This window comes from Melitaea cinxia, chromosome 12 (genome assembly GCF_905220565.1).
Source record: "Melitaea cinxia chromosome 12, ilMelCinx1.1, whole genome shotgun sequence".
NCBI lineage: Eukaryota > Metazoa > Arthropoda > Insecta > Lepidoptera > Nymphalidae > Melitaea > Melitaea cinxia.
Genome location: NC_059405.1, coordinates 16,040,113 through 16,052,319, shown reverse-complemented (window position 1 = coordinate 16,052,319; position 12,207 = coordinate 16,040,113). Strand labels below are relative to the sequence as shown.

At 36.2% G+C, this 12,207-nt stretch overlaps 1 protein-coding gene across 1 annotated transcript in view; it reads left to right on the top strand.

Annotated features, from left to right (window-relative positions):
- LOC123658292 (vacuolar protein sorting-associated protein 13A-like) overlaps positions 1 to 12,207 on the top strand; it is a 51,398-nt gene that overhangs the window by 36,576 nt on the left and 2,615 nt on the right. The window contains exons 43-49 of the mRNA XM_045593729.1: positions 3,036 to 3,167; positions 3,663 to 3,805; positions 3,881 to 5,104; positions 5,792 to 5,984; positions 6,499 to 6,643; positions 6,969 to 7,082; positions 11,721 to 11,866. Of these exons, the coding sequence (XP_045449685.1) occupies positions 3,036 to 3,167; positions 3,663 to 3,805; positions 3,881 to 5,104; positions 5,792 to 5,984; positions 6,499 to 6,643; positions 6,969 to 7,082; positions 11,721 to 11,866 (2,097 nt within the window). The remainder of the gene's footprint in view (positions 1 to 3,035; positions 3,168 to 3,662; positions 3,806 to 3,880; positions 5,105 to 5,791; positions 5,985 to 6,498; positions 6,644 to 6,968; positions 7,083 to 11,720; positions 11,867 to 12,207) is intronic.

The following is a 12,207-nucleotide window of genomic DNA, read 5'->3' as shown; positions in this document are numbered from 1 at the left end:
AATTTTAATGGCCTTGAGATGAGCGTCGCTTTGTTCCTTCGCCGTTGATGCTGGCGGCGCAGGTTCCACTTCAGGTATTTTCGTGTTTGATGGTTTTGAAAACGGTGATGATGAAGAGAAATGTGATGAAAATTTCGTTTGCTTGTTTGGTTTATCACCTGTCACCTGTAAAACAATGGTATATTATGTTACTTATAAAGAAACGCTTTATTTTCAAATAAAAAAAAATAAAGGTATTTATATTTTATGATGGCTTGGGAGAAATTTTATAGAACTTGAAAATTTAACTCTTTTCTTTATTTCTTGCAATAACAGTGAAACCTTTAATTTTGTCTGCCGTAATAGTTTATAGCATAATTTATTAAATATTTAGACTCCGACAACATCTTATACTTACATAGTAATGTGGTACACTGTACGAGCTAACTGTGTGTAATTTAGAGTTTTCGTGCCCCATCAGAGGAAGCTCTGCGAAATTTTCGAGTTTATATGAAAAACTTTCAGGTTTAACCACGGATATTACATCATTTGTATACGAAACCTCATGGTCGTTAGTTCTTAAATTAATAGGCTTTGGCAATTCTTGCTCCTGCATTGTCATACTGTCTGTGTATAGATTATCATTATGCGGTGATATGTTACCTATTTCTTTCTGAATATATGCATCTAAGAAAGAAAATTGACCTTCATCCTTGAAGTCATTTGTTTGTACTGATTCTTGCCAATACGCTTGGTAATTTCGCAACGGTCCGTTCGACTGTTTATTAGTAAAATACTCTGAATTCTGACTATCATCATCAGAACTGTAGTATCTATTTTCATAAGACTTTTTATTTGGACTATTGAATAATCTTTTACTTTCGTACATTTGATCTTTGTTAGATAAATTATCGTTATGAATAAAATCCGGAGGATAGTTATTACTTTTATCACTTTCTTCTCGATACCTGTCCATATATCTGTCTTTTTCGTTCGCGTACTCGACTATCTTATCTATATCTTTTTTTGATAGATATTTAAACAGATTGTGCAAGTCTTCATCTCCCAAACCGTCATTACTTGGTCTTTTACTAACCTTAAAAGGCCTCAAGTTCGATGGGGTCGGTGGTCCAACATCATTGGCGGTGTAACCAGGAGGCGGAGTGTAGGAGAACGGACCTCGGATGGGTGGGCTGAATGGAGGGCGATTGTAAAATTTCGACGGTGAGCTAGAGAAATACTTGGAACGTTTAATTCTTGTGTAGTCGCATCCGTCGCAACTATCACTTTTATAAACGGAACAATATACGTCTATCACAACACACAGAATAATAAAAATCTTCAACATCGTCATCGTTCGCGCGTCGCTAGGAAACTGAGAGGAAGTGAAGATTTTGACCATATCTTATAAGGTGTGTTGGCTACACGAAAGCGGCGTCAATTAACTTAGCGCCTGTAACTCGACCTCCGTAAACATAAACACGTAACGCATTGAGTAATTTACTTTCATATGTAATAACTGTAAATGTTCATATTTATGTTATGCATATTTTAAATGTTAAAGCAACCGTTTATGTATTTAATTGTGTTTTTTACGAATTAATGAATTTTATTTGTAATAGTTAACATACTAGTAATTTATAAACATTATAACGGTCAGAGGTTACGCCAGAAAATCTTCCGTAAAGATATTTTTATGTTGTTAAATTAACGCTAGAACAACTTTAATATGCTTCAATGTAGTTTTAATCATGTCTTTAGTCATTGAAATATAGAGTTTAGTTAACATATTTATAGAATGTTCAGTAGATTTAAAAACAGAGCCGAAGTTAAAGGCGGTCTTAAAAATTATTTAAGTACGGGCGTCTTTTATGTATTCTATGAAATAAAAAAATCACATAAGAACATTTCTTTTTATTACGTCATAACAATTTTTCAATGCCGGTGGGTCACAAGTTATTTCTAAAATTTTTTTTTTTTTGTTTTATGTTTGTCGAACAGTTTATCAACCTCTAAATTGCGACTTCCGCGTATTATTCAACAAAACTCACGTAATGTGTACGAGTAACATAAGGTAAAGTAGGTACAACATCATTAAGGAAACGCAAAACTCTCCCCTTTCTTGATCTTATTAGATCGCTATCTATACATTAATTATTACTGATCCACTTCAGCTAGAATACGCTTCAGCTGTAATATCCCACTACTGGGCATAGGCCTCTTTCCCCACGTAGGAGAAGGATCAGAGCTTAATAATTAAATAATTACTGGAAGGGAATGGTGCTGATAGCCGAAATACAGGCTATGCCTAGTTCGGTTACAGATGCTAATCTCATTACTCCTGATATTGTTGCCACATTATCATTGTAATATAGTTCTAAGTTTGTGAAATAAAGATATTTTTATTATTATTATTAATCTACCACGCTGCTCCAATGCGGGTTGGCGGATATATTTCCTACTATGAGTAACGATCGCTATCAGGTGTACATGATAACAACCGGGACCGACGGCTTAACGTGCTCTCCGGGGCATGGTGGGGAGACCCACAACAACTGCACAAACACCCAGATCACGGCAAACACCTGTATGGCCAATACAAATGTTTGTCATGTGCGGGGATCGAAACTGCAACCGCCAGCGCAACAGGTACACTCCATGGCTGTGACCGTTGCGCCAACGCGGCGTCAGCTAGAATAACATATTAAAATTTTTACAATAGTAATTTTTAAGAATATTTTAAAAGGAACTGAAGTAGGGCATAGCAGGAAATTTCCTGTTCAAAATCTAGAGCAGCCCGACTGGGGAAGTACCTCGACCTTACAGAAGATCACAGCTAAATAATATAGTTTTCAAGCAGTGTTGGGTTCTGTTGGTGAGTAAGGTAACCAGAGATCCTGGGAGGAACTGGGGATGGGGTCGGCAACGCGCTTGCGATGCTTATGGTGTTGCAGACGGCTATAAGCCACGGTAATCGCATACAATCAGCTGAACCGTACGCTTGTTTGCCGATCTAGTTACATTAAAAAATATATAAGCTTTTAATAAATTTCCAGTCAGCGATCTGTGTGGATGTCACGGGAGGTACAGACCGGCCCTTCACGATCACTTTCAAGCCCTATTCGCCCGGAGACGCGCCGGTGCGCATCGACAACCTCTGCGATGATCTGTTCCTGAAATTACATCAGGTACGTATTGTGTATAATTACATAAGGTTGCATATTGTGTATAATACAACAAAAAAATAATAATAATAATATTTGGTGTCCTAAAGTTAATATTTCGTCACTTTTTAACTAAAGCACGGAGATATCCTCTGGTTCTTATCAAAAAAAAAAAAAAAAAATTGTTCAAGCGTCACTTGATCGAAATGCGTAATATTTCATTTTTCAATAACGTATGTCTGGAATTTTTGTCACTACTGCCGATTTTTTCAGCCTGCCCTTACCGAGTATTTGATATGAAAAAGTACATCGATGTACATTTATCATTAAAATAAAAAGCTGATTAATGTTTGATAAATGTATCTATTTATTTAATGCTTATACGCAGGTGGTACTTTAGGTAATTTTATGTTTAGCATTGAGATTTCTTCAATCCATCACTTTCTCGAATAAGTGTAGTTGATGTGATTTCATATTTTAAACATAATTACAAATTAACTTTCTGTTTTGAAAATGAAGGTGGATTCTGGTCAAGTGGCACTCCTGAGTCCCTTCCAATCCATGTTGCACACCTGGGACGACCCTTTGAAAGAAAGAAAACTTATATGGAACATCTACAATAATAAGGGCAAGGGATTCCTTGCTGACTTCTCTCAAGATGGGTAAGTTAATCTCCTTCGCTACTTTATTGACAATTGCCGAAATATTCAAGATATTTTTTCTTTCGTGTTTTCTAGGTTTGGCGAAGAAAAAGTCAGTTTTCACTCTCTGAAACATTCAACACTCGTTGCTACGAACAGCGTTACTTCTAAATTGTCATCAACTCTCAAACGACTGACTCCTAAATCACCTGAACCCTGCACATCTAGCAGCGATGATTCCGATAGCGCTGAAGTTCCAGAAATACACACAAAAACTAAAAAGATGAGAAAAGATAAGGTTATTGTATATTGGATATCTTTTATGGACGGATATCAGAGGGTGTTCGCTTTAGCTCAAGATGAGAGAATTGCTTATCAATATAAAATGAGAATTAATTCTGAGCGAGCCAATTACGAAGTGTACTTATCCTTAGCAAGCGTTAGTCTATCTGTATGTGTACAAACTGATAACGGCGTCAAGGAACTCTCGTATATAAGTATCACAGACTCCCTTCCAAGATGGGAGGTGAACGTCGGTAATAAATGGAAACAATTAGCGACAGATGTGACAGCGTGGATTGAGGAGAAATATCAGACGGAGCAAAAGAAGTGCCAGCTGAAGGAGTATTTGCATATAGACTTAGAAAAAATGCAGATGACGAAACCGTTCTTCTCGGAACTTAGAAGATCATACAGTCCAGGCGTTTGGCTACAGTTCAGAAAATCTGATACGAACACATACTGCCATTTAAAATTAACAAGACTGCAAGTTGACAACCAGCTACACGAAGCAGTGTTTCCTAGTGTGTTGTACCCAGCTCCCCTGCCTCCACATTTAAGGTCGAGAGACATCAAACCCTGTATAGAAATTGTCACGCTCAAGCAGTTCAGACCAAACATTAACCAAGATGTTTATAAATATTTCAAAGTTTTGATTCAAGAATTTTGCGTCAATTTAGACAGAGGTTTTGTCAATCATGTCTTTGATATTTTAAATCATTGGAAGATGGAGGAGAAGCCAGCTGTTCGGTTGAGAGCCGATCTAGCTTTGGTCCACATGCCACTGCCAGTGATTGCAATGAGGAGTCAAACTTCAGCACAAAAGGATGTCGTGTTCGAATTTGTTCATTTATCACCTATCAAATTGGTCTTGAATTTGTCATCTCGAGGATATTCGAATGAAAATGTGGACAGTCCGACAAGGTCGAGGTACGGAAGCCAGAAGGAAAATCGACCGAAACTATTCAATAGTGACTTGTTGGAATATCTGTTCAATTCGTGGGGTTCTTCGCTGTGTGACATGAAAGATGTTGTTATCAGGTGTGTATACTCCGATTTATTTTTAATTTCTAGATTAAAGCTCTAAGAGTATAAATAATTAGTTGTATAGGCTTTTAAGTTTATGTATAAGTACTTGATCATCATTATCATTACAGCCTATACAGTCCACTGCTGGACATAGGCCTCCACAAGTTCACGCCAAAAATAACGTGAACTCATGTGTTTTGCCCATAGTCACCACGCTGGGCAGGCGGGTTGGTGACCGCAGTACAGTCTGGCTTAAGTACCCGTCTTCGGCCTAAGTACTTGATATTACTGGATAATCTCAGTTAATCAGTCAGTTCATCTTATCGCAGCCCAGTTGCTGGACGTAGACCTCCCCAAGCTCGCGCCAAACATTCCGGTTTTCCGCAATCCTCATCGTATTGGTTCAGGGGGCCGCAGGACGTCCAACACTGCGTTTTCAACTCAAACTCTGTGTGGACATCCGCGGATGAGACGCGATCTGCACTCCAGGACTTGTCTGCTACTGTACATGTGACTTAAAATCAAAAAACTTTATTCAAATAGGCTTCAAAAGCACTTTCGTCGTTTTACAAATTAAAATTTTAAAGTAATTATTATTTTAAAAAGTAAAGCTACCACCGATTCGGAATGTAGGTCATTGTTTTTAATTACAAACACGAAATATCTTTCAGTAAAATAACTTCCTTTCTTTTTCACAAGGATGAGTTATTTAGAGCTCCGCAACGCCCCTATCACCATATCATCATTACTGGACACAGCGTGTCGACACTATCGACTACAACTAGTACAGCAGTTCTACGTGCTGGTGCTAGGACTCAACATCCTGGGTAACCCGTACAGTTATATCGGCGACTTCTCCAAGGAGTTGAGGAATTTCTATGAGCCATGTATGGTAAGATCTAAAGCTAATAATCTACAGAATTGACGAACTAAATAATATCAAAAGCTACATCTTTATAATTACTACGTTTTTCTTTTTCAATTTAATTTTATTCTTTTTTTTTCGAAACTTTCAAGGAGTCTTAATAACAACAGTTCTGATGACCACCTATGGATACAGAACTCTTCTTAATAAACTCTATGATCTTTATATTGGTTTCAAAGTATAACATCTTATATATATATATATATATATATATATATATATATATATATATATATATATATATATATATATATATATAAGTATATATATATATATTTCATTTCCTTTATTTTTATTTCAGGTTCAAACTCTTTTTGACTGTTTTTATAATTAAATTGACTCATTCAATTTAAAGTATTTATTTTAAAGATTATTATCGATAGATGACATATTTGGCCTACATTTTAGTTATATTATATTATATATAGTTGGCATATATTCTAGTTTATTGCCTTATTTTAGTTTCGAGTTTTTCTCCTAGGGTTCAGCAATATCCCGTCGAGTGTCCGATGCGGCGCTAACACTGATGAACGGAGCGGCGCGACTGTTAGGGTGTGCGAGTGACGCCAGTGCGCCCAATGTGTTTGAAGATGCTCCCAAAATTCGTTCACCTAAGAGAATTACTGGTAAATTATTAAAAACTGTTGTGTTCATTTAGGTAAACAATATTGTAAAAACTTGGCCGAAGCCATTGTCTCCTAGAACTTATTATTTCGGAACGTATGCTGTCACATGCTGTATGATTACATTACTGGTGGATGGTGGATTAAAATTAAACCAATCTCTTTCTGTTGAATGTCTAAGAAAGATAACTGTCTGTTATAAGGACATTAATTTCTATTTAAAAAAGTTACAATAATAAGTCGTCTGACATATAATAATGACATCGTTTCTGCGTATTATGGCGCTGCAATAAAGTCCGAAACAAAATAGACATTAAATGGTCACCAGGTGATGTAGGCGTAGTCGTAAACGATCTACCAGAAGCAGTCATAGAAGGGAACAAGAACAACCCTGCAAGCGTCGCCCTTGCGGTCACAGGTCTCATAGCCAGGCCTACTTTTGGTAAGCTTTTGGTACTTCTACCTAGATTAGAATTGTTTATGATTGGCTTTAAAAATGTTTTCGTTATAATGCATAACTGTTACTTGTTAGAAAAGAACAAAATAATTATAACTGTGTTTACTCGCAAATGAAAAAAACCGACTTCGATTACATCGATAAGTAATACAACGTAAGTAGGCGAAAAAATTAACAAACGCACTAGTCGTCACTACGATTTTCGAGGGTTTCCTTTAATATCTCTGGGATTCATCATCAGATCCTGGTTTCCTTATCACGGTACCACACCTGGGATACCTCCTCTCTAGAATTATCAAAATCGGTTCATAAATGACGAAGTTATCCCCGAACATACATAAAATATATATATTTACCGTCGAATTGAGTAACCTTCTTTTTTTTTAATTCGGCTAAAAATAGTTTAAATTATATTTTCTGTTACCGTCTTGATGAATGATTTTAATAAACTCCTTAGTTTTTAATTTATTTCATCGTTTCTTAAATCGTTTATCAAAACATTTCTGGCCAATACGTAATAATTGTTAATAATCACATTTAAAGCATGGTTATGTTCATTGTTTTAAAGTTTTTACTGTGAATGATGATGTCGTTTAAGTGTTTCCTTTCTCACGCATTATATTTTTCTTATTTTTTTTGTTTCTCTCTGCGTGGATGCGTAGATGAAGAATTTGCTATTGTGAAACGTAAGTACTGAGCTTGTTTATATAGTATAGATATAGTTTATACAATTATATATATAAGCACGTTATGTAGAATTGTATATAAAGCATGATGTACTAGTTTCTAAATCATTTTTATTACTTATTTTCGTGACTTATGGAAAGAAAATTGGCATGAATTTAGCTTTAGGACATTGACAGGTCTCTGAAGTAACAACTATGAGGTTCGCCAAATTGCTTTTTACAGACACTAACGTATATAAGTGTATAATCTATGGGTGCAATGACAATGTATGGAAATTGATAGCCGTTATCGCAAAAACACAAAGCCAGAACAAGCGTATGGAAATGGGAGCCAATTTAATTATTTGACAATTCTTTTAGTAGAATAATGAAGGGAATGTTGTCGACTCTACAACGTTTCCTGTTAGTTTTTCGATCCTTGATTTATGATTGTAGTAATAGACACTAAGGGCCTATTTCGCCAGTTGTAGTTGGCGCTATTTGACGGATGATGATATCCAACAGATAAAAGTTTTTTATATATTATTCTTTTAACCATCGAATTCCACTAATGAGAAATATGAGATATTACTATTCGCGTTTAGAGTGATATTGAAAGAAGAGTGAATGCAGGAAACAGGGTGAATGGGGCTTTGTACTCCTTTATGAGCAGTCTGAGGGTGTCTAACAAGGCTCGTTTGGCTGTGCATGAGGGGGTGTTGGTTCCAACACTCATGTACGGAAGTGAAAGTTGGGTATGGCAGAAGAAACATGAAAACAGAATAAATGCAGTTGAGATGAGAGACTTAAGAAGTATGATAGGAGTTAAACTGAGTGACAGGATAAGAAATATTAAGATAAGGAAACGTTGTGGTCTGAAAGAAGATGTAGTGACAAAAATTGAGAAAGGTATCCTCAGATGGTTTGGCTATGTCGAGAGAATGAGTCAAGAACGATTGGCGAAAAAAGTATATAAGGTGAGTGTGGATGGAAGGGTTGGAAGGGGTAGACCTAGGCGGACGTTCCGAGACCAAATAAGGGACATTTTGAAAAAAGGCCAGGTCAAGAGTATCCTAAACCGAAGAGCATGTATCAAGGGAATAATGAAAGCGGGCGAAGCGAAAGAAGTATGTAAGGATCGTAGCAAGTGGAAACAAGTGGTCTCTGCCTACCCCTACGGGAAAGAGGCGTGATTATATGTATGTATGTACTTTGTGTAAAATAATCCTTAACTGGTGAAACAGGCCCTAAGGGTTTTGAATTACCAACTGTTTATATTTTAATTATTAATTTAAAATTTCGAATTAATTAACGCCTATGATCAAGCTTGCATAGCCTCATAATTGAAATTAGTAGAATTTAAGTGATATTCATTGTACATAACGAACACTTAAAATGAACGTTACTGATTTTTTGCGTTTAACAGACCGAAAAGCACTTTTATGATACTTAAAACGGATTTGTTTTCAGAGCTACAGTTAGTTGTGTAGTGTGGTGGATTCTATTAAAATTTTGAAACGAAGTTCTTTACGGCAGGCTTGACATTTGGCTGGGCGACCGAACTGAAAAAAATGTTTTCTAATGTTTACGCGAATTTTGCAGGGAGTCAGGGAGGACACCAGTCCTCCCGTGACCATGGTTGCTGTAAAGTATCCGAAACGTCGGGAATCAAAATTTAATAATAAACCGCGATAAAATCCGAAAAAAGTGTTTTATTAAATGAAAAAAATGTGATACTAAAACCGTAAGAAAAATATGTAACGGAAGTGACGTAATATCAGTCACAAGACTGTATAATATAACGTTTGTAAAACTAAAATATTACTAGTAAACTTTTTTAAAATTATTTATGTAATTTTATACTGTCGACAAAAATAAATAAAGACATATGTTTTTTTTATTTTACTATTTATTATATTTATATAGTTTGAATTATTATTATTTTCTTTGTTTTATTTTATGGTATTTGTTATTTTCTAAAATACTAAATTTCCTAAATACTTTTACGAGTATGTACTTTATTAAAAACCAATCAACAAAATTGAAAAACAAATCAAGAACTAGAAAATATACATAAAATTCAACATTTTTTTTCAAATTGTGTTGCTTTTATACTATTCCAAGGAACTTCGTTCCTACCCGGTGCCCCATGACACCACATAATTTTTTCTCATAGAAGAAACTTACCAGGGTTAGGAATGTGTACAATTTATTATATTACAGCGCATGTAATGAGAAATGCTTGATGTTTTTCTGTAAACTAGCAACTAACTGTCTCTGGCTGATATAATAATTGTGTTTGCTAGCAAACGAAAAAATCGACTTCAATTACATCGACAAGTAATACAACGTAAGTAGATGAAAAAAATTAACAAACGCACTAGTCGTCACTACGATTTTCGAGGGCTCCCCTTGATTTCTCTGGGATCCCATCACCAAAATCCTGGTTTCCTTATCATGGTACCACTCTTGGGATATCTCCTTTCCAACAAAAAAAGAATTAACAACATCGGTTCATAGACGACGAAGTTATCCCCGAACATATATAAAATCTATAATATATATAAACGCGAAAGGTCATTCATCACAAAATCTCCGAAACTATAAGAGCTACAAATTTGATATTTGACAAGTAGGTTCCTTATAAGACGTAGACATCTACTAAGAACTGATTTTACGAAACTCGACCTTTAAAGGGGTAAAACGGGGGTTGGAAGTTTGTATGAAAGTCCTATGTTTTTGAAGTAAGAGACTTGAAATTTAAAATGTATGCTCTATAGATGATGAAAAAGTGTACAAATAATTTATCTTTAAAAATAACCTCCATTTTGGGGTTGAAACGGGGGATGGTAGATTGACTCACTCATCACGAAATCTCCGAAACTATAACAGCTATAAATTTGACATTTGGCAGGTTGGTTTCTTATAGGGCGTAGACACCCGCTAAGAACGGATTTTACGAAACTCGACCCCTAAGGGGATAAAACGGGGGTTGGAAATTTGTATGAAAGTTCTATGTCTTTGAAGTAAGAGACTTGAAATTTAAAATATATACTCTATAGATGGTGAGGAGGTGTCCAAATAATACATCGTAATCTATATATATAAAAAAGAAAGGTCACTGACTCACTCATCACGAGAACCCAAAAATAGCTGGAAGGTCCATCCATCTAGGATGGATAAAAGATGAAATTTGGCAGGGAGGTAGATTATAGTTAGTAGAAAATAGTAGTAGAGTAGAGAGATTTAGCGATATTCCACCACTAAGGGGGTTTAATTGGGGTTGATAGTTTGTATGAAACATATACAGCAGTTATATAAATTCGTCGATAGGTTATTTATACTGCAGCCTGAAAATAAAACTAAAAATGTGGTGTATAGAGAGGTTTTATAAAAACAAGTATTAAATTATACTAAATTGTGCCTTTTAAAAAGTTACTCAGTGTGATAAGCATTTCAAGTGACTGAAATAAAAAAAAAATGCATTAAACATCTTAATAGTAATGCATATCTTCATAACCACGCGGATGTAGTCGCGGGCAACAGTTAGTGTATTATAAAACAAAGTCCCCAAAAGTGTATGTGGTCGATTTCCTTAAAATCTACTGAACGGATTTTCATGCGGTTCAAGAGGAAGGTTTACGGAACGGCTAAGCCGATTATAATGAGAGTTTAACTGGAAGTGTGCCGGGAAAACTTTGTGACACACTGATTTCAACGCGGGCGAAGCCGCGGGCACAGCTAGTATATATATATATATATATATATATATACGGTCGAATTGAGTAACCATTCCCCAGCCCAACCAGCCCCTCCCCCACTTTTTTTTGAAGTTAAAAATATAGTTAATTTTATAAATTGTGCTTGACTTAAAAAAATAACTACCTAATACCACTCTCTACGATAATTTGTATAATCAAATCTAAGTACAGTGTGATAATGCAAGCGGTCGTGACAGACGTGTGTCGGGAGGGAGCGCGCGCGGCGCTGTGGAGGCGGGCGGGCGCGGACGGGGCGGAGGCGGCGCTGCGGGCCTGCGAGCGGCGCGCCGCCGGCCGGCTGGTCGCCAGGCGCAGGCTGCCTCGCCACTGCTCTGAACTCGAGGTAATGACAGGAACAAGCGCAGTGCGGGCCCCGGGATACTTCCCTGTAGTACTGTCGAGAGTGTTTCGCTCACAGTGTAGTATTTAGTCGATCAAATCATATATTTTGATTCACAAATATTTTAGCAATAGTCATTTCACAAAAAAAAAATCTGCTTCTTATTTCGAAATTTCTAAACAATTGTGACAGCATAAGAATGATTATTAATTAAATACAAATATAAACAGAGTTTTTGCTGCTGCGCTTGTGGTCTCGATCTCCTCTCATGCAAACATTTGCGTTGTCCATAATATAGATACTTGTCGTACGTAATCTGGACGGTTGTGGTGGTGTATTTGGGT